The sequence below is a fragment of the Sarcophilus harrisii genome, chromosome 5, assembly GCF_902635505.1.
Source record: "Sarcophilus harrisii chromosome 5, mSarHar1.11, whole genome shotgun sequence".
Classification (NCBI taxonomy): Eukaryota; Metazoa; Chordata; class Mammalia; order Dasyuromorphia; family Dasyuridae; genus Sarcophilus; species Sarcophilus harrisii.
The window spans coordinates 47,505,414-47,528,511 of NC_045430.1; the positions used below are offsets into that span (position 1 = coordinate 47,505,414).

Consider the following 23,098-nt stretch of genomic DNA (forward strand, 5'->3'; position numbering starts at 1 on the left):
GTGGGGTTCCGTCTTACTGTTGCTTTGGAGCTAATGAATGCTCAGTAACAACTCCTTTATAGAGAAGGTGGATGCTCTGGACCAGGTGGGGCGCTCTTCCTCCCCCCCTCCCCATTTTATGCTTTTTTTAGTGCCCACATTTTAAGACATAAGTGAGTTTATTCACCTCTAGTGACCCAGACTTGGGGGAGAGGGCGGGGAAGGAAAGGAGAGGTAGTTGAGATATCTAGTTCATTTGATTAAGTTTTGGAAAGTCAGAATGCTTCCTCTTCCCCCTCTTCCTCTCTCCCTTGCCTCTTCTTCCAGCTGTAAGTGTGGATTGGTGTGGAGGCGGTTGCTTCTGGAAAGGGACCGCTGGGGCTTTAAGAACCGCCTCCCCCCCATCCTCCTTTTGACAATGGTCTGAGCCGAGCTCTGCTTCCCAAAGCAAAATTTGTAATATGCCATTTTTCCGATGGACGCTTCTCCTTTTGGCTGCTGACGGAGGAGGCACTGAAAGATGCCGGGATGCTACTGCTGCTGCCTCCAAGCCCAGACACTTACCGGCAAAGCGCTGGGGCCAGGGCTTTCTCTGAGCCACGTTCCTCCTACCCTTGCTAGGGAAACGGTCCAGGAGCTCCCGGCGTGAGCCAACACCCCCTTCCCCAACCCCCCATCAAGCCGGTGGAGACTGCGGTTGTCATTGATCAGTTGAAGGAGCAGACGCCAAAACACAGGCATTAGGTACCAAATCTTCCTGCTAGCTTCACAAGCTCTTCCTTCTTCTTCCACCCCCTGGCCCCACCCCAACCCCAGGGAAGATGTATGTAATCCAGGATTCATCTTGGCTGGGGACTCTAACCCTCCTTATCTTCTTCCCTTTTTCTTTTTTGCTTTCCCTACTTCTCTTACTTTACCCAGGACCCTCTTCCTTAGCTCCTGATTGATGCTGGGTGGTGAATTTTAGTATGGGGATCCTGAAGACAACTTCTAGGTGGGAGGGGGGGTGTGGCCGCTGGATTTGATGTCCAGGGGAGTTGGAGAAGGAAGAAGGCTGGTCCAGTGAGTATTAGGACATATGCAAATCACTAGAGTGAAGAAAGTGGAAATGCTTCTCTTGGAAATGACAATCTTCTTTCCCGAAGACGTCAAAGAGTTAAGTAGGAGGGGGAATATGCATGCAAAGCCACTCAGACAATGGCAAAGATTCTCTTTTGCTGAATTACTCACTCCCAGTAGGTTAACTGAGGTGGAGCCCATGGGATTCTAAAGAATAAACCATTGCAGGAGAAACTCTTCCTTATCAATAACTACCTCGTTGCCTTTCATGAGTTTAAAATTCTGATGAGCTATTGGGGTACAAAGATTCAATGACATCCATCAAGGAATTTAGTCTTTATAGTCTTTCACATCTCAATAGGTCCTCCTTGGACTCTTTGAGATTAACAGAAAACAATTGCTTTCCATCCTAAAAGTCCTGGAGTTTAGGAGTCCAGCTGGCATCCAAAACTTTTATTTGGAGACCAGAGGGATTTGAAAGGCAGTCAAGGTTATGAGCAGAGGAACATTTTCCTGGTTTTTGAGAAACTGAAATTTTCCAAGGCCAATTCAAACACCAGTCACCAACCTAAAGTACCTACATTTATTTTCTTCCTTACCAGCCCACTCTGCCCCCATAAATGATACTTTTAACTCCCAAATTTGATGGAAGAGTTATCTAGTGAAAGCAGTACCAAGTAGATTTTATATATATATATATATATATATATATATATATATATATATATATAATATATATATATACATATATAAATGTATATGGCAGATTTTAAATATGCCTTTCTCTGCTGTCCAAAAGTAAACTTGAATGTTGTCAAATATTAATAAATGCATTAAAAAACCATAGATAATATGATGAAGAGGGATGTAGATCCTGATAAGCCTTGCAAATTCCTGCATCTATCATCTATTCTGCAATTAGATCTTTAAATTGTTCAATCTATCTTAATTGATAAACTGCCTATAAAAAACAGGAATGTGTTCAGGGAATATTGCAAGTGGAGTTTGAAATGATGACATTCATTAGAAAGAATCAGAGTGCTAATATGCCAAATGGAGCTTATATGTGGAAGTATTCTTTTTTAATTTTTCTTGGTAGTATGGTCTTTTTTCCTTTTTCATTCCTTCCTCTTTTTCTAGTGGCTATTTCTTGCATTAAAAAAAAACTGGCACATTTATCTTAAGTATTTGAGAATGATCTATTCTGATAGCACACTGTTTTTATTATTTTTCAGTTTCAGGTAGAATTCTTTACAATCTTTTAGGCATCCTGAAAGTTTAAGGAAGCAAATATACTGTTTATTCATTGTATCTCCCAAGTAACCAGTAATGGTAGGATATTGGGATTTCTGAGTAGAAGATCTGGCACATTAGAGGAACTAATGTTTCATTCCTGAGACAAAATCAGTCAGGAAGAAAATGTGCTCACTTTTTGTAATGGGGGTTAGGCTACGTTGCTCATGAGAAAATATTTTTGACTGAGACAGTCCAGGGCATGTTGGTAGGTCTAAAAGTTGTTTAGTTATAGAGAAGCTATGATACACTGAACCAGCATTTTTAAAAAAGTCTTGAAGTATCTTGTGTAGATCAAGACTGATTCTGATTCACTTTATTGTTGATCGTTTTTTGTGTGGAAATTACCTCAGTTTGACCTCTTGTTAAATTTCAATATAAAAGAATTATCTGCAGTTTTGTTACACTGTTTGGTTTTCTTTGGATTAATTTTAGTTAAAATAATTGGAGAAATAATTAAGTTTAATAATTAGATTTTTTTCAAGCAAGTAATGATGGGTAATTTAATAATAAAATTTCATATTTCTCCAATCTTCTAACCTACTAGCAACTTTATTAAGCAATTCAAGTGTCCTCACCCCCAATAGTTACTGTCAAAGCATAATTTTCTGTGGCCTAAGTTTTTTTTTCTTTTTTTACTTTTAAGTACTAGACAGAAAACAATATGGGGTTCCTAGAATTATTTTTGAGACTGGCACAGCTGTTCAGTATATTAATTTCATGCATGGCATGTGTGCTAATAGTTTTTGAATATTGAACTGTCAGAACATCCCATGTATTTCTATTCCTTAGCAATTTTATAAGGCAAATTTTAAAGGCACTTATTCCATTTTTTCTTCTTTCCCCAGCTAGTTTCTAATGGTAGGTAAAGATGAAAATAATTTAGAATGCTGCCTTTTTGCCCATTAGGAGTTGTCACATTGTTGAAGAATAAAGTGCTCTTTGTTAGAATTTTGCTAAAAGCAGCATATTATGCTATTAAAAGCTCTAACCTCAAGTCGAGATTTGAGTTCAAATTCTGGCGTTGTATATGCACATATATGGCCAATTCACTTATTTTAGCATACCTATGAATCTCAAAAAAATTCTAAAACTAGCTCCTAAGGTACAGAATATCATGGTCAACATTTCTGGAAAGAGTTTCCTAAGCTAGTAATTTAATGCATAAAATGTGATCATCTAAATTTATATATGGGTAATCATTATCCTTTAAAATATGGAAAATAATAAAGATTGCATCCAAAAATAATTTTCACCAAACATTTATAACAAGCATGAAGAATTGTCTTTAAGTCATAAGACACCATTAATAAGGTTTTTCTGAAACTTGCTAACTGTGTTATTAATTCTGGAAAAAGTACTTCAAAGCCTCAGCTTCCTCATCTGTGTAATAATGATACAGTATTTATACCACTGCAGGATTTCAGTGAGGAGTATTTTGTAATTATTAATTCTATGTGTGAATATGAGATCTTATTGCAGATAATACTTTTTTTAAAAAAAATTTTCTCTTTATGTTGATACTTAACCTCCCCAAACAAAACAAAACAAAAATATGCTATTTTTCTCTGTGTTTGAAAATTCTGACTTCTTTAAAATTATGAAGAGTATGCTTTATGTCTCTCCTTCTATGATAGTAAATAACTAATATTTGTCTCTGCTACTCTGTCTATTCATCTAAGGTGTTCCAAAAGTTTTGTGCAGTTTAAAACTACTAATATTATAATGGCTTCTAAACTTTAGTAGCTTAAAACTGCACAAAAGCTTTTAGGACATGCTTTTACCATGAACCGTAATGGCCATTTTGAAATGGTTCAAAATATAAGAATATATGTTTTCCACAAATGATCTGTATTTGTCTTAGAGAACAAGCGCAGAATTAAGATCAGATTGGGAAGGACCTTTCAAGATACCAAGTTTAATTCATTTGAGAAAACTGAGGCCCTGAAAATTATAAAAACTTGTGCAGGGTGATGCAGGTAAATGAGTTGCAGAGCCAAGATTTTCAACCTGGGTCATCTAACTTCAAATCTAACATCCTTTTTTCATTTTTTCCAATGCAGTCACTGACAATTCATTTTCTTTCACCAATAACACAGTTTTTACAACTGATCATTGTTATGATAAAATAACTAAATAGTGTTAGATCTTTGGAGTCTGACCTCTTTCTAATTCAAAAAGATGACCTGAAAAGACTGGCACCTAAGAAAGATTGTTTAGATAGAAGGATGAATTGTCATAGTTTTAAGTCAGAGAAGACCAGGTTTTCCCTAAGTATGAATTTCTAGATATTTATACTAGTTGACACTGAAAGAAAAAGAAAAATTGCATTACAACAAATGAGACATTACAGAATATTAAAGATTTGGTGAAAAATTCTAAAAACTTCTGGGACCTTTTTAAATATATGTGTTCCAATTCTTTCTGACTGTTGGATTTTCCCCTAAAGCAGAATGGAAAAAGCATGACATTTAGTTAGTGATCCAGGGTTCAAATCTTGATTTTTCCTTTCCATAAATATGACATTGGACAAATCACTTAATGACTCTGAACCTCATTTTCCTCATCTACAAAATGAAAGGATTAGATTAGGTGATCTCTAAAGTCCCTTTGGCAGGAGAAGGAAATGGCAAACCACTCCAGTATCTTTGCCAAGAAAACTCCAAATGGGGTCATGAAGAGTCAAACATGACTGAACAAATGACTGAACAACAAAGTCCCTTTAAACTAAAAATTTTTGATCCCATGAAATCATGAAACAACGTAAAAAAAGGTTGAGTCATAGCCAATTTCATACCAGGGAGAATTTTCCCTACTGTGTTAATTTGCCTTTAAATTTATTCTTCTTATGTCAAAAATAAAGTCCTATTCTCATTTTTCAACATGGTGTAAAGATGATTTTGTATTCTCAAAGGCTGTGTCAGAAGAGAGTATCTGTGCCAGCCATTACCAAGCTGGACAGGCTTTGGATAATGGACTATGTGATAGATTGAGAAACTACCATCATCAGGTAGGGTTGGTTAAGTATAGACTTTCCAAGACTGGAGGCTTGATCACTGGGTGATGATTTTTTTCTTAATGAGATGAAGGTACAGCAACCCAACAAAGCTTTGTCTTTTCCCGTGTGGAGAGGTTGTGATATGTGGAAGTAAGTGAAATACAAACCCTGATTTAAAGCATCAAGTTTTTTGATTCTGTGATTTAGAACTGATTTCAATAATTATGTATTACATCCATTAAGTGTGAAATGTTATACTAAAGAAAAAGCTGGAATAGGTAAGGAAATTCCTACCCTCAGTGTTCTAACAATTTAGGAGTGGGGAGAGATAAGAGATATACTCTTATAAAGATGATAAAAAGCATTTAGGATAAATACAAAAGATAGCAACAAGTTTTATCTATACTAGGAGAAGTGTTTTGGATAAGAGGGCCCTTTCATATGGGGAGGGATTGCATAAAGGGGAGTTGGAAAAATGGTGGCTTCTGATTTGGGGATAAATGAAAAGGATTTAAGCAGATAAAAGATGTGAAGGAAGAAGTTCATTACAGGCATATTGTAAAGATCAGAGAGAATATGGTGAGAAAAGAAAATAATGAGTCATCTATTTTAGCTCAACTATAGGAAAAGTCAGTTTTTGAAATTTTTTGAATGTCAAGATTAAGGAGTTTAATGCTTTGTTCTGTAGACAATAGGGATCCATTGAAGATTTTTGAGGAGAGTGTCTATATAGAAGCTCAAATATGTATGGTCCTTTAAGTTTTGTGAAAGAACTTTGCATCCCCCATGTATATATCATGTAAATAAAAGGCTATTAAATAAAAAAAAAAAAAAAAGAAATGACCAGCAGGATGAATACAGAGAGGCTTGGAGAGAATTACATGAACTGAGGCTAAATGAAATGAGCAGAACCAAGAGATCATTATATATGTCAACAACGATACTGTATGAAGATGTAATCTGATGGAAGTGGATTTCTTTGACAAAGAGACCTAATTCAGTTTCAATTGATCAATGATGGACAGAAGCAGCTACACCCAAAGAAAACACACTGGGAAATGAATGTAAATTGTTTGCATTTTTGTTTTTCTTCCCGGGTTATTTTTACCTTCTGAATCCAATTCTCCCTGTGCAACAAGAGAACTGTTTGGATCTGCACACATACATTGTATCTGGGATATACTAGGACATATTCAACATATATAGGACTGCTTGCCATCTAGGGGAGGGAGTGGAGGGTGGAAGGGAAAAATAGGAACAGAAGTGAGTGCAAGGGATAATGTTGTAAAAAAATTACCCTGGCATGGATTCTATCAATAAAAAGTTACTATAATAATAAAATAAATAAATAAATAAATTTGGAACCCAAATTTAAAAAAAAAAAAAAAAAAGAACTTTGCATCCATGATCTTATTCAATAATCTATCCTGATTGATAAGAAGAGAGAAGAGGGGTTACAGGTAGCAGATTGTTCAGAAAATATAATAAGAGTCCAGGGCAAAGGTGATGAGGAAAAGAATAATGGAATGTATCTGCTGTGGCAAGAGAAAATTGTGAAAATAAAATTAAGAAGACATAGATATATGGACTAACTCAAGGCTTCAACTATCTGTTAGCTTATTACTATTAGAGAAAATGTTATGTTAATAAGACATTGCCATTTGTGGTATTGCTTTTTTTAGAAGATTTGGGGAAGTTAGATTGTATGGATATATAATTCATGATATTAGATAGGGAGCCAGGAGCCCTTGGGTTTAGTCCCAACTCTGCCACTAACCAGTTGTGTAAACCTGGGAAGAAAGGTCACCTCTCTGGGCTGTAAAAAGTCTAGATGTTGGAGATTTGGAATCCTTAATCTTTTAAGATATTTCAACTCTCTAGTCCCATGCTTCTGTGTACCAGGAAGAAACCAAAAGCTGTTAAGTTGTAATTCCTATGTAATAATTTAGACAAATATCTCTAGCTTAGTTTTTTATAGAGTTTATGTGTAAGTGCATTGATAACATTTATTCAGTGACTATGTCAATTCCACAAATACTAATCAAGTTCTTCTTCTGTGTAGGGCACTATGCTGAGTGCTAAGGTATTGAAAGAAAAAAAATATTAAAGTCGTTCCTGGGCTTAGAAAGTATACCATCTAGTGAGAATACAAAACCTATGAATAACTATAACAGGAAGTAAGACGATTATGAGATAGAGGAAAGTAGGAAATTGTTATAAGAAATTGAGGAGAAGAAATATTTCCTCTCTTCTTCTGCTCCCATATAAAACATATGTGTGTGTGTGTGTGTGTGTGTGTGTGTGTAAGTGCATGTGTACATATGGATACTTATCTCAAGAAGTGTGTGTGGGGGGGTGATGAGAGAAACAAAATTAGGAATGGTTTCATAAATAAGCTAGGGTTGGCCAATGAAGGAAGAGGAGGATTTCTAGAGGTAGAGATGTGGAAGTTTTATTTCATGCATGGGAGAATGACTTGTGTGAATATAAAGCAGGATACATTTGGAATCATCCAGGTGGCAAAGTGATTAGAAACTGGAGTCAGAATCCTGGAGTCAGAAAAGATCTGAGTACAAATCCAGCTTTAGACCCTTACTAGCTGTGTGATCCAGGACAAGTTATATAATTTCTGTTTGCTTAAATTTCCTCAAATGTAAAATAGGGCTAACAATAGCAACTCCCAAGGTTGTTTTAAGGATCAAATGAGAGAACAATTGAAAAGAACTTAGCACATCATAGATGCTTAATAAATGCTTTTCTTTCCTTTGTTTGTTGTTGTTGTTGTTGTTGTTGTTGTTGATCCTTTCTATGAAACTGGGCATCAGTTAGTTGACTTTCTTGGTATATTCTCCTCCATTAGCAACTATGATACTGTTTTCTCTCTATATTGGAACCCAGTCTCATTCACTCATTGTTCAGTAATTTCCTACTCTTTATGACCCATTTGGAGTATTCTTGACAAAGATACTGTTGTGTTTTGCCAATTCCATCTCCACCTCATTTTACTGATAAGGAAACTGAGACAGAGTTAAATGATTTGCCTAGAATTACACAACTACCAAATGTCTTTGGCCAAATTTGAACTCATGAAAATGAGTCATCCTGGGGTCTGGTACTCTTCACTGTGTCACTCAGCTGCTCCTTCATTCACTTTCAACTTTAAGTGAAGAGTAGGTGCTTAATAAATTCTTATTCTCTTTCTCCTCTTTTACTCTTTCTTTCCCTTTCTTTCTGCCTTCTTTCCTTCTTGTCTTTCAAGAGGAAATAATTAGTTCTAAGAATAAAAAATTGTTCAGTTTGATTGGGACAGAGAGTACACTGAAGGATAGTATTGTACAAAACAAAAAGGAGTTTGGAACCAGATTGTGGAAGACTTTTGCTACCAGTCTTTATGGTTTATATTTTTATTCTATAGCAACAAGGATTCAGAATTGAGTTTTTATTTTGAGCAGGGCATTAATGCCTAAAGGTTATTGAGGAAACATAGTCAAAAGTATTTTTGAATTGTAGAGAATGGCACTAAGGAGAATATTTAGGAGTTAATCACAATCACTTTTGACAGGTGAGGTTCTATTCCAGGATGGTATCAGTATAATTAAAGTGAGAATATGTGAGAAACTGCCTCAGTAACTGGGCTAAACTAGATTGAAGCAACTGTTGGCTTTAAACCTGTAGATGAGTTATAGGGATGGCTCTCCCAAGAATGTGAAGACTTCCCTGAGGGGAGAATAATTTGTCCCAATAGTATTGTGATGAAGATGGCTATGGGGTGCTTAGAGCTTAGTAAGACATCAAAAATGGTTAGGTCATCCTCTGCATCCCTCGCTATTGCTGCGTGTCTTGGCAGTGGACTGCAGTGACTTTGGAAGAGAAAGTGAAGCTGATGACTTTTATGCAACTCTGCCTCATTTAAATTCAATTAACAGATGACTCAAGATATTCAGGTTATCACTGGTTCTCTAAGGACAAACAACAAAAACTATATATACATATATATATATATATATATGTATATATATAATATATGCATATAGGTATTTATGTATGTGTATGTATTTATTGGTGATTAGTCCAGATATGTTATTCCATTAGAGTAGGGAGAACTGTTCAAAGAATTATTATCTACCAATGAATATCAGTAACTTTTCTATTATTTTTATGGTTTAGGTTCCTTGGAGCACTTGACAATTTTCAAAGGTCACACAGTGTATTTGAGAGATAGAACTTACTTAACCTTGGGTCAGCTTCACAGTGAGGTTAGTGGCTTTCAATTTCAACCCATTATCCCATGATGCTTTTCATATGTACTTTATCTTGAGAAATGGTTTACAGATGCTTTTGTTGAATTAAAGTGAAGAATGAGGAAGTGGTTGGTTACTAGGGATAGTGAGTATAAAATAATCTTTCCAGAAGTTTAATGATGAAAAGGAGCAAATTTAATATATTAAAGCAAAGCTTCTGAAACTGTGAATCATGACTGTATGGAAGTAACTGGATGTAAGGGTCTTGAAAAATTTGGTAACAGTAAAAGGAATCAAGTATTCCACCAAGATTTATTTCTTTATGTAAAATTAAACAAGTACATGCACCTCATTGTTGGTATGCAAATTTGCTTTTGTCTTTAATAAATGGTAAAATTATATGTATACCAAAGAATTATTTTAAAATAAATTTCTTTGCTATTTATTATCAGTAAATGTTTGATTTGTGGACCTATTTTATATATTTTCATATATATTGTGTAAAAACTTTTTGGACAATAAGGGGTCACAATAAGGTGAGAAAAGTTTAAAAGTTCCTAACTTAAAGGATGAATAGGTAGAAAAAGAATGTAAAAAGTCAAAGTATGAAGTATAGATGGCAGACCTTAGATTTAGAGGAGCTGACTTCAGGTCCCATTGTACTTATTTCCCATCTGTACAACCTTAAGCACATCTGTTAACATGTTAGGTTGGGAGACTTTATTTAAAAGAGAAGACTTTTGACTATGTTTTCAAACAGAAGAATTTGTGTTATTCAGTGTCTGCTTTTCTGATGTTTAAATTTCCAAGGACAACAATTTCCATATTGGGAGGGACTGAATGAGAATGGGTAGCAGGGAGTGGAAACTCAGGATAACTGAGGATTTTCTCAGTTCTCATCCTTCAGGGATATATATATAGTTTTTGTCTCTTTTGATCACCCTTTCTTTTCTTTGTAGCTTTTTATGATACCCATGCTTCTTCTACAATCTGTTTGACATCTCTTCAGTCTCCTTGTTAGATTTCAATCCCTAACTCTAGGTTTTCCTAAGGTCTATTTTAGGGTCACTTTCCTTCTCCCTCTATATTGTTTTACTTGGTTATCTTATCACCTCTTCTAATTTATCCTATATATTTCATGTTTTGTCCTTAGTTGATTGTATGTTTTCTCTCCTATTTGAATGTGAACTTATTGAGAATAGGAACTTTTATTTTTTTCTTTGGTGTTTAGCACAGGCATATAAGTAATTTCTGAAATAAGTGATTGTTGATCGAGGCAGTCCATATCTTACTAACTGCAGTGAATTCAAGTTTACAGATCCAGAATTGGCAAAGTCACTTGCTCAACCACCAAACAAATCTTTGAAAAGATTGAGCTACTAAACTGAAGCCAAATTTTGCCTTAATTTGAAAACAGAAGTTAGGTAGATTCTGCAGTCTGTAGATAAGTGAGCCTTATTTTTGATAGTTTTAGAGAGCAATATATTAAGGGAATAAGCACTTACAAAGATAGTAATTACTAAAAAACAACATGGGCAGTCCTTTTTGTAGTGGCTAGAAACTGGAAACTGAATGGATGTCCATCAGTTGGAGAATGGCTGAAGAAATTGTGGTATATGAATATTATGGAATATTACTGTTCTGTAAGAAATGACCAACAGGATGATTTCAGAAAGGCCTGGAGAGACTTACACGAACTGATGCTGAGTGAAATGAGCAGGACCACAAGATCATTATATACTTCAACAACAATACTGTATGATGACCAGTTCTGATGGACCTAGCCATCCTCAGCAACGAGATCAACCAAATCATTTCCAATGGAGCAGTAATGAACTGAACCAACTATGCCCAGAGAAAGAACTTTGGGAGATAACTAAAAACCATTACATTGAATTCCCAATCCCTATATTTATGCCCACCTGCATTTTTGATTTCTTTAACAAGCTAATTGTACAATATTTCAGAGTCTGATTCTTTTTATACAGCAAAATAATGTTTTGGTCATGTATACTTATTATGTATCTAATTTATATTTTAATGTATTTAACATCTACTGGTCATCCTGCCATCTAGGGGAGGGGGTGGGGGGTAAGAGGTGAAAAATTGGAACAAGAGGTTTGGCAATTGTTAACTCTGTAAAGTTATCCATGCATATAACCTGTAAATAAAAGGCTATTAAAAAAAACATGACATTATTTAAACAATTACAAACAAAAAACCATTTAATTTCATTGGATTCAAATTTATTTTTTGAGAAGGTAGTTCAATGAAATGTTATAACCTTAGTATGTGTAGATGACTTCTCTGTGGAACTGGTTAGCATCAATGGGTCGCTCAACTTGGAGGGTTGGTACTGTGCTAAATAATAATTGTTTTTAATGACTTGGAAAAACGAATATATAACATGGGTGAGAAATTAGTAGATGTCATGAAGCAGGGTGTCATAAAGAATGACAGAATTTGCATCCATAATAATCTTGTTAGGTTGAAATAATCCATCAAAAGAAATAGTCAACATTAATAGAGATAAATGTAAAATGACTGAGATTAGAAACAAATAACATTACCAATATAAAATGATTAAATTTTACATTTTATGCAAGTGTAATTTTATATAAATTTTTTGTATGACAGTGTATAGAATGAGAGAGATGATAGTCTCTATTCTGATATTCTGATCTTGTCAAGCCATATCTTGTGTACTATATTTAATTTTAAACCTCATACCTAGGATAGACAAGAGAACTATATTATGTCTGTGAGAGGATGATCAGGATTGTGAGAGGACTATTTTAAATTACTTAAAGGCAATATGGCACAGTGTAGCTTGTATTCAAATGTTGCTTTCCTTATGACATGTGTAGTCTTTTTGTTTGTCAGTAAGTACATCTTTCTCTAGAATGAGATAGTATTTTTCATCATGAATCCTTTGGAAGTGTCTTGGATCATTGTATTGCTGAGGGTAGCTGCGTCATTCAAATTGATCATCACTTAATATTGCTCATACAGAAAACAATATCCTGATTCTGCTCAATATGTATTATAGTTCATATAAATTTTCCCAGGTTTTTCTGAAATCATTGTGCTCATCCTGTCTTATAGCACAAAAAAGTTCCATCACAATCATGGATCACACTTGTTCAGCTGTTGGCCAAATGATGCATATCTCCTCAACTTCCAATTCTTTGCCGCTACAAAAAAAAGCTGCTATAATATTGTTTGCCTTTTTTGATATCTTAGGGTTTTAAACCTAGAATTAGAATTGCTTGGTCAGAGGGTCAGTTTTATACTCTTTGGGCATAGTTCCAAATTGCTCTCTTGAATGGTTAGATCAGTTCACAATTCCCCAACAGGGCATTGGTATTTCATTTTTTTTCTATATCACTTCCAACATCCATCATTTTCCGTCCCATTTGCTAATATAATAGGTATGAGGTGGTACCTTAGAATTATTTTATTTTCATTTCTCTAATAAGTAGTGATTTAAGGCATTTTTCCATATGACTATTGATAGCTTGGATTCTTTTTCTGATAACTGTCTATTCATGCCTTTGTGGTCTTGAACAAGTTATTTTATATTTTATAAACTTCAGCTACTTGATATGTAAAATGGGGGAGTTAAACCAAATGGCCTAGAATCAGCCTCACTAGCTCCCAATCTTATGTACAGAATGCTGAGGATTCAGTGTGAAATTTTTTTTTCAGAAGCAGTGAAATTTGAAAAAAACTTTTAAAGGTAGTTAGATACACATGTTTAATAAGGAGACAGAACTGGAGGAGATGGTGCATACTGGTTCTTAGAAGTAGCAATACTGAAAATTCACTTTTGTGATCTTTATAAAAATGAGCATCTTGGTAGGGAATCATTGAATATGAAAACTGAAAGAAAAGCCAATCCTTAAAAGTTCAGAATCATACATGTCAAAGAGCCCGTGCATCACAACGATACTCTTTACTAACCTTTCTTTTTTTCTTTCCTCTCTTCAAGCAATGATGTGTGAGGTGATGCCCACGATAAATGAGGACACCCCAATGAGTCAAAGGGGGTCCCAAAGTAGTGGCTCAGACTCGGATTCTCATTTTGAGCAGCTGATGGTGAATATGCTAGATGAAAGGGATCGACTTTTAGAAACCCTTCGAGAGACACAGGAAAGTTTGTCACTTGCACAGCAAAGACTTCAGGATGTCATCTATGATAGAGACTCACTCCAGCGCCAGCTTAATTCAGCCATTCCACAGGTAAGCTTCGGTCAGAGGCTCAAAACACACTCAGTAGAAAATGAAACAAGGTTTGTTAGTACCTCTGTTATACATGTTATATATTTTTTAAATTTCTACCACTCATTTAAATCCCTTTGATTTGGTTGGGGGAGGGAGGGAGGAGTGCAGATATTGGTTGGGAAAGAAACAACAAGGAGGAAATTTGTGTAGTTCATTAAGATAAATTAAAGAGGTAAATTCCATATAGGGTACAAAAAAATCAACTATATGAGTATAAGATTGGGAACATGTTATAAAAATATGGGAAAAAGGTGTTGGTCTCATAATTTAGTGGCATGGTATTATTCCCAGTCAAGATTGATGTCATTTTAGGTTGCATTGAGAGAAACTTCATAGCACCCAGAACTATTGACATTGTGGTCATTTTGGGTACTATATTTTAAGAAGTCAACTGGAACAGCTATAGGAAGGAGAAAAGAATGATGTGGTGAATTAAGTGGCTGAGGTAGTGGTAGTGATGGCGTGTGTGTGTGAGTGAAAGAGAGAGAGAGAGAGAGAAAGGAGCAGAGAAAAGGAGAGGTAGAGAGGCAGACATAAGAGCAATCATCAAGCATCTGAACAGATTTCATGCAGCAGGCATATTTAAGTTGCACCTAGATGACAAAACTAACAGCAAAAACTAGAGAGACTATGCAGACTAATTATAAAAGGGAAAAAATTTCCTAACATTAAAGCTGTCCCCAAGTGGAATGTATTGCCTTGGGAGATAGTAGTTTTATTCTCCCTAAATGTTTTCAAGTGGAGACTTGATGATGCTTGTCAGGGATGTTGTAGAAAGCACTTATGTTAAAATAATGGTTAAACTAAGGAGTCATTGAAGTCCCTGGCAACTTTTGGAATGTGTGATATTTAGAATTAAACAGGGGAACCAAATGTTATGGCACAGACCCATAATCCCTGCTATTAGGGAGATTGAGAGTGGGAGATGTTATAAACTCTGGAATTCTGCGATGCAGTGAGCTATGCTGATTGGATGTCTTCATTAAATACAATGTAGTGGGTGCTTAGGAGGGGAGGGAACCACCTTGCTTAACTTGGGGTTAATTGAACCAAGTAGAAAGTAGAGCAGATCTTCAATCAGTGGTGGGATTAGGTCCATGAAAGACCCTTGTATTTTGAGCTTGGTGAGAAAGGAGAAAACAATGAAATAAATTTTTCTACTTCATATGAAAAAATGAAAAAGCAATGATTTTGCTTGTTACCTGCTTAAGTGAATTTGTTGAGGGTTTTTGTTTCTGAGAAGCAAATAATTACTTGTAACTACTTATTTTTATGTTAAAAAAACCTTAGTCATTTTAAGGTTTCTTTCCCTTCATATGGATAAAAAGCAAATTATTAATCATACTATAGCTATTTATAAATATCCTAATTATATTCTTGCCTGGTAGAGTGAATGAATTTTATCTATTTTAATCTTTAAAGTTCACAAATGTTTTTATTAGATACTTCTAGTAATTCTCATACTAATGAAAATTATCTTGGAAAATGTTTTTAAAAAACCATAGAGCTGCCTTCAGTGAATTTGTCAGCAGCACCACATCTGAGGCTTTTGATAGAAGTAGAAAATGTAATTGCTGATCCACTTTCAGTGATCTTAGGAATATTATTGAGTATGGACTAAGTATCCTATAAGGGAGAAAGATCAATCTTCTGCTGAAGTAAGTAGCATGGAAGTAAAGGTCAGCTGATTGTATAGATCTGGAGTTATTAGCCTTAGCCAGAAGAAAACCCAATAGGCTTTGATGGGGACACTGAGACAGAGTATGCAGAGGAAAAAAAGGAAGCCCATGACAGAGTCTTCAGGAACACTTAGTTATTGGTATGACATGAATAATGAAGCTGCAAAGGAGTCTGAGAACAGGAAGGGAGATGAGAGTAGGGAAATGAAACCCAGAAAAAAGACAGTATTTAGGAGACATATTTAAATGAGGGAAGAAGAATGAGTGCCTTTGGATTTGGTAACTAAATATTCATTGATAGCTTTGCAAAGTGCAATTTCAGGTGAGGACTGAAGTTAGAATTCTTTCTAAATATGAAGAGCCGAGAAGAGAAATGATGGAAAGTAGAGACCACAAAAGTAGAACTTTCTCCCCCAGGCATTTATCTGTAAAAGTGGAGGGAGATATAGAACAATAGTTTGAAGGGTTAGTAAATTCTAGTGAGATTTTTCCAACCAAAAGAGATGATGATGATAAGGAAAATAACATGTTGCAGAAATTTAAAAAGTGATAGTATCAATGGTTGGCCATTGTTCAATTCCCAATGATACGGATTTATACCAATCCCTAATTCCTAATTTACATTAAGTTCAATTTCATGCCCACTTATATCATGGTGCTCTTGAAAGGTAAGAATGAAAAAGATTTTGGGGAAAAATAAAATAAAACAAAATAGAAATGTAATATATTACTAGGCTAAGTGAATAGTATCCCACATGAAGATTCTATATATGAGGAAGCCTGAACAAGAACCAGACAAAATTTAAAAGTTTAAAGAAGTTTAAAGATTTATATTGGTGGATATTTTGTTTCACTGGCACTGATGTTTCCTCTACTAAAGGTCAAAGCTTTTCCATGCTAAAAATCTAAATAGTATGTGAAATCTCTACTTCACAATTTCTTTCTGAATAATCATAATAGCAAGTGTATACACACACATACACAAATATTTTTCATGGTAATTTCATGACCCCATTTGGGGTTTTCTTGCCAAAAATACTGGAGTGATTTGCCATTTCTTTCTGCAGCTCAATTTATAGATGAGGAAACTGAGGCAAACAGGATTAAGTGAATTGCCTAGGGGTCACACAGCTATTAAGTATCTGTGGGCAATTTTGAATTTAGGAAGATGAAACTTCCTGATTCCAGGTCCAGCATTCTATCTAGTTTCACTACTTAGATGCTATATCTATATCAATATTGATATAGATATACATGCACATATATATGCATATATGTATATGTATATGTATATATGTATATGTGTATATGTATATGTGCATATATTTATTTACATATAACAATATATAAAGATATCTGCCTACCTACCTAGTTTACCTATCTATAATTTTAAGTTTATCAAGTATTATTATCTCATTTGATCCATATAACAGCCCTGAAAGGTAGGTGCTGTTATTATATTCATTTTACATGTGAGGAAACTGAGGCATATAGAGTTTAAATGACTTCATCAGAGTAAGTGCCTGAGGCTACCAGGTCCAAGAAGGGTTTCTCCTGATTACTTATTTCTGATATTTTACAGGGCAAGAGCAGAAGGACTGTAATTTGAATGGAAATTCAATAGAAAGCAAAATAATTATTGAAATTTACTCATGCATATACCATATACTGTCTTACTGAAGTGGTTTGTTTTCAAACTAAAACTTTGAATTAGAAACTGTTAACACTAGTATCTTCCATTTACAGTGTGAGTGAATCTTTATTTCATGTCCTTATGGAGCTAGAAGCTGTGGTGCAGTGTTAGTATTTTTATCTCTTTTGAGTTCCTTTTCATGTGGCATTGCTTTTGGAGTTCCTGGAGCTGAATGCTGTGGTGATTTGGGAGAGTGAGGTGTATCCAGAACAGTTTTGAGGTGATAAAGGGCTGTCATGTTGAAGACATTTTCTTTTTCTGATGGTTTTGCTGAGCTCAAACAGTCTACACATAAGAACATAACCTGAGGCGAGTATTCTAAATAGCACTGTTTAAAATTTCTTGGTCTTTTTTTTTTTTTATCCCCTATGCTCAGCTGAAGATAAGGCAAAGTAGAAGCCTGATGGATAATATCTTTCTTTCAGAGGCAGTTAAATGCAAACCTTGGGGATGGCATTTGATTCATGTACAATTGGGAGGAAGCCTTTGTGTAGGGAAAGTTCTAGTATTCCACAAATGAAGTCTCATATGACATATCATAGCTCTTTTGCAGAGAAGTTAGTTATTTTATTCCTAGAAAGTGAAATTGGACATTGTGTTTGCATGGTGCCTTTAAGAAGTATTTGCTTGCACTTTATTATGGTTATCCATTTCTTATTGCAACATAGAATTCTCGAATATTTTGGTTGCCCTTGAAGCCTGATTAGGTGAAAATAACTAAAAGAATGGGAACTAATGAACTAATCAGTTAGTTGCACTGATAAATATAAAACATAAAAGGAAACACTAATTTAGGAATCATTTAAGGAGATTTAGAGAGGGAAAAAAATACAAAACAATTCAGTATTACAAAGGTAATCAGCTATATTAAAATAGAATTATCAAGCTATTTCTTTAAGATAGTTATTCTAGGATAAAAACTTTCCCATTACTCCAACTTTATTTTTCCTTATATTTAAATTATTCAGAGAATCTAGAATGTTTTTTCTAATATTCAAATTGGGACAAATATATATTATGAAGCATTGAGTTTTCAGTATTTGTTTTGATCTGCTGGCTTACGTGTTTCAAATTTATAAGGATATTTGTTATAATGGGATTTTATTTTAAAAATTAATTTAATATGTTTTATTCATGTTTTCAGCTATTATATAATGATCATTTCTGAGGGAAAAATAGCAACAAAACCCTCTCCCTTGAAATTGAATAAGGGGAAAAGTACATAATTTTTTTAAAAGTATGAAGTATAATCTAAAACACAAATAAAGAAGTTAGATCATATTTGATGTAGCAAAGATTGAAGATGATTACCAAACCAATGGATAACTTTCCATCAAGGGGAAAAAAAAAAAAGAATAAACATTCGAATGTCCATTGTCCAGTTAGTCAGCAAGCATAGTAACTCTTCCATTCAAATGCTATAGAGAAAATTGTTAATTAATGACTCATACCTCATCCCCAAATCAGTGCAACAGTTAGTTCCAAGAACTTCAAAAGAATGTCATGTGAAAACAACAGCAAAAGAAATAAACATACCCAAACTGTATCATATCATCCATCCGTCTATAAGATTCACTCCCACTTTGAATCAACATTTCTAGTCTTAATCTTTGATAATGAAAGTTTCCAGTGACATTGCTTCTGCCCTTAAGAAATTATTTTCTACTGAGGAAAAAGGTATGTGTAGAAGAGCCATAGCCAGATAAAAAAGTTTTGTTGCAGAGAGTCACAGAGATTCAGCAGAGTTATAAGGAGTTTACTATTCCACTAAAGTCATAGATGGAGACAAAAAAATTGCTATAGTATTTCTGGTCAACAATATTAATATTAACTTCATTATTGTTTCCTGAACAGGAAAGTAGGAGGGAGGAGTTGCAGAGCAGATAGCAATATTCCTTACTTAATAGGCCCTGGTTGATGATGAAATGGAATAAATATGATTTGGGATTGTCTATATCAGTGGTTCTCAAAGTATGGTCTAGAGAATCCTGGGGATCTCTGAAACCCTTTTAGAGGGTCTACAAATGCAAAAATAGTTTTTATTTCCAACGTGGTAAATGTTTATAAATATAATCCAGATAAACAAAAACGCTTTGGAGAGATCCTCAATAATTTTTGAGAATCACTGGTCTAGATATTCAGGTTTAAAACTTGAACTGATTCAATAACTTTCAAAAATTCAGGCAACTCCATCTTAAGAAAAATCTCAAAACTGAGTGAATTAATTTTCTCAAGCTAAACACAGAGTCTTTGGATGTTTCATTTTAAGAGACAGTTTGCCGCTCCTGATGGAAAAAGATAAAGGACCAAGCTATTTAATCCCTGGTTTTTCCAATAGATAGTTGAATGAGATGCTGGACAAACAATTGGTAGAGCTTCATAACATGGAAAGAGAATGTTTCCAATAAAGAGAATTCTTTTAAGAGAGGAGATGTATTTTTTCATTAAGAAGGAACTAGAATGAATTTACTTTGGTGTGAATTTGTACCCCAGGAAACCATTTTTCTTTCTTTCTTTTCTTTATTTTTCTTTCTCTTTCTCTTTTCATTTCTCTATTATCTTTCTTTCTCTCTTTCTTTTTCCTTCCCTCTCTTTTTTCCTTCCTTCTTTCCATCCTCTTTCCCTTTCTCTATTACCTCTTTCAAAACAGAATTATGCCTTCTTCTGTAGCATCTTATCTCTGGAGATGGGATTTATGAGACCCCAAGAATGAGAAATAGAGTGAAATAGGCTTAAAATAGGCGCTGATTATGGAAAGAAAAGAGAAGTGTAGGACACTAGACCTTCCCTCACTGTTTGGGAAGTGACTTCTAACTTGCAACACTATTCACCTGTGGTATTGTTCTCCTTATGCACTTATGACATTTCTAAAAAACAAGCACAAAAGAAAAAAATAGAAAATGGAATAAGATGAACAAAAGTAATACCTAGAAATTAGAAGGGGTAGCTCATACCTGGTATTCCAGAGGCTTTATCTTCTCGAAAGACAGAAATCAAAGGAAATAGATGAGTTATAACGGTAGTTTAGTGGTAGAATAAGATGGCAGTTGTTGGATAAAAAGGGTGAGGGAGAATGCATGGTCAGGAATGTTTCTGATATTGCAAACAACGTATCTAGAAGGATGGTGGTGCTGAAACAGAATTAAGGAAATTAGAAGATTAGAAGACTGGGGCAAAGTTAATGAGTTCTGTTTTAGATATACTGAGTTTGAGAAATTGATAGGACATTGAATCTGAGATGTCCAGTAAGTAGTTGGTTTTGCAAAACTGGTGATTAGAATAAACTATTTGCATAGAGTAGTGATGGAGTAAGCTTTTATGGTTCAATAAGATTCTATTATTCACTTCTTATCCTTAAAAATTGGAAAGTATTTTGTAAGTTGTAGAAAATTCCACATTGCTACTTAGCAATCTTTTGAATGATTCAAGAGCAGGACTCATAGACTACAATATGTAAATCTACTTGATGTTCAGCTGTAAGGAGAAGATAATTGTCATAAGGTAAAGTTTAGGGACAAAAATAAAGAATTAAAAAATCTTCCCACATTGAAATCCAGTGGTAATTATTTTAGGCAATACTGAATAGGGGAAGCAAATATAAACTTTTAAATTTATGATCTTTATTTAGAAGATGCCTAACATTGTTTATTTTAATGGTTTCTTAATATCTTTTTTCTTACTACTCCTTTAAACAGTAACAAGTCAAGTCAGGAAACATTTATTAAGCACTGACTGTTAAGAAATGTGGCAAATGCTGGGGATAAAAAAAAGGCAAAAACAATCCCTTTTCTCAAGGAGCTCATACTCTGGGAAGTAGGAACTAAGAATTAATACATCATTAGTTCTTAAATCAAAAAGTCTCCCAAATCTTTTCTATATATTTATTAATTATGATTTTTTCCTCTTCTATTTTTTTTTTTGTTTTCTAAAATGTTATGCATTATATTGGACAATTCTCTGGGAATAGAAGGAGGAGGAATACCAGGTGATGTAATGAATAGAACATTGGGTCCAGAGTGAAGAAGACTTATTTCCCTAAATTCAAATCCAATCTCAAGTACTAGCTGTGTGACTCTAAGCAAGTCACTTAAATATGTCTCAGTTTCCTCATCTGTAATATTAACTGGTGAAAGAAATGACAAAACGACCAGCATTTTTGCCAAGAAAATCCCAAATAGGGTCATGAAGAGTCATTCTCAATTGAAATGATTGAAAAGCTACAAAAGTTAATTTAAAATTATAATTTTAATGCCTCTGAGGGTTTTTACAAGACCACAGAATGTTTACAATGTAAGTAAATATTGTTGTGCTGTTCATATTGCATATATTCATATTTAGTTAATAGTGTATATGATTGTAGTTTATTTTTCTTTATGCATTTTCCTCACTCAAAATATTGATAGTCCAGCTAGTAATATCTTTTTATCAAAGTAATTAAGTAACAGTAATGAAATAAACTATTAGAAAAGTGCTGTTCAAACCTAATGTACTTACTGGAAATATTTGTGGAGGATGGTTTTAGAAAAAAAGCTTGAGAATAAGACGTGTACTTATTGAATATATTTTAAACCATCATTTGAAATTGAAACTCTTTGACTGTGACATTTAATTTTTGTATTTTTATTCCTAGAACTTTGGATTGACAAATATTATACATAATAATTGTTGAATATATGATTGTTGAATTCTTTAACTAGAAATTGAATATAGTTTGGGAAATTAAGTTTATTTTCTCCCATGGGTATTGATTTTTTTTCTTTGATCAAAAGGTTAACTTACAATGGTGCCTGGAAGATAGCAGTCACTTAAAAGTGTTGTCATTTATTGAATTGTATGTGCATCTGGGGAATTGTGCATGGTTTTCTGTGAATTAAAGCATACGGCTTTTGGAAAAGTCCATCTTTTCAATTCCAGTTCTCAGCAATTTCATGATGTTATGTGATGGGTAATCATAGGATACCAAAGTCTCAGGAAAAATTGATGTGATCCAAATAACAATGGAAAAACCACAGAGAAGGAATAAGTAGGTTGACATGTATTACCAGCAATGACATATTCAAAAAATTGTCAAAAGACATCAAAGATATAGAAGCTTAGAAATGTGGATGAGCTTCTTAAATAGTAAAAAGTGAGGGATTCTAAGGGAAAAACTTGATAGAATCATTGGTGACAATTAAATATTTAAATTTGTATAGGATCCTCTATGATGATCTTCTATGAAGGGTTCATGGAAGACAAACTAAAATTAGGACAAGAATCACAGAATGAGATGGTTTGAAGAAATTGTGATCCTCACTTCCAGAGGAAATACCTAGTCTGAGAAAATCAAGATCCATTGAAGTAGCTAAGAAAGGCTGTGTGAAAATTTTTCACTTCTGCATTAATAGATTCAATATTAACTGAGGAAGATATAAAAGCAATGAAAGACTTAGTACTTTCCCTAAATTCCCATTTCTCTCTCCTTGTCTCTTTTCCTATCTTTCCATATGTGTGTGTGTATGTATATGTATATACACACCCACAATGTAGACATGTTCAAATATATACAAATACAACACATAAAATAGGGCACTTCATTGATTCATAAGAGCTAAAGTATAGAATAAATATGTTCAGATTTAAAGTTGAGGTGATAGAGTTATAGGAAGAAGGTTAGAGAAATATTGTTGAGGATGGAGGCAAAATAGAGAAATTTGGATTTGAGGTGATTTGTTAGCTTTTGTAGATTTTTGAGAAAGGAAGTGACATGAAGAAAATAGAAGGGGGCAGCTAGTGGTGCAGTGGATAGAGTAGCAGCCCTGAAGTCAGGAGGACCTGAGTTCAAATTTGGCCTCAGACACTTAACATTTCCTAGCTGTGTGACCCTGGGCAA

The 23,098-nt window shown here is 34.2% G+C and overlaps 1 protein-coding gene across 14 annotated transcripts in view; it reads left to right on the forward strand.

Annotated features, from left to right (window-relative positions):
- PPFIA2 (PTPRF interacting protein alpha 2) overlaps nucleotides 1-23,098 on the forward strand; it is a 678,249-nt gene that overhangs the window by 1,042 nt on the left and 654,109 nt on the right. For 12 of the 14 annotated variants that reach the window (XM_031938557.1, XM_031938565.1, XM_031938559.1 and 9 more), the window contains exon 2: nucleotides 13,562-13,812. In XM_031938557.1, the coding sequence (XP_031794417.1) occupies nucleotides 13,564-13,812 (249 nt within the window). In that variant the 5' untranslated portion in view covers nucleotides 13,562-13,563. Of the gene's footprint in view, nucleotides 1-419; nucleotides 724-9,501; nucleotides 9,586-13,561; nucleotides 13,813-23,098 lie in introns of those variants that run through there. The other 2 variants (XM_031938555.1, XM_031938556.1) reach the window with 2 other exon arrangements.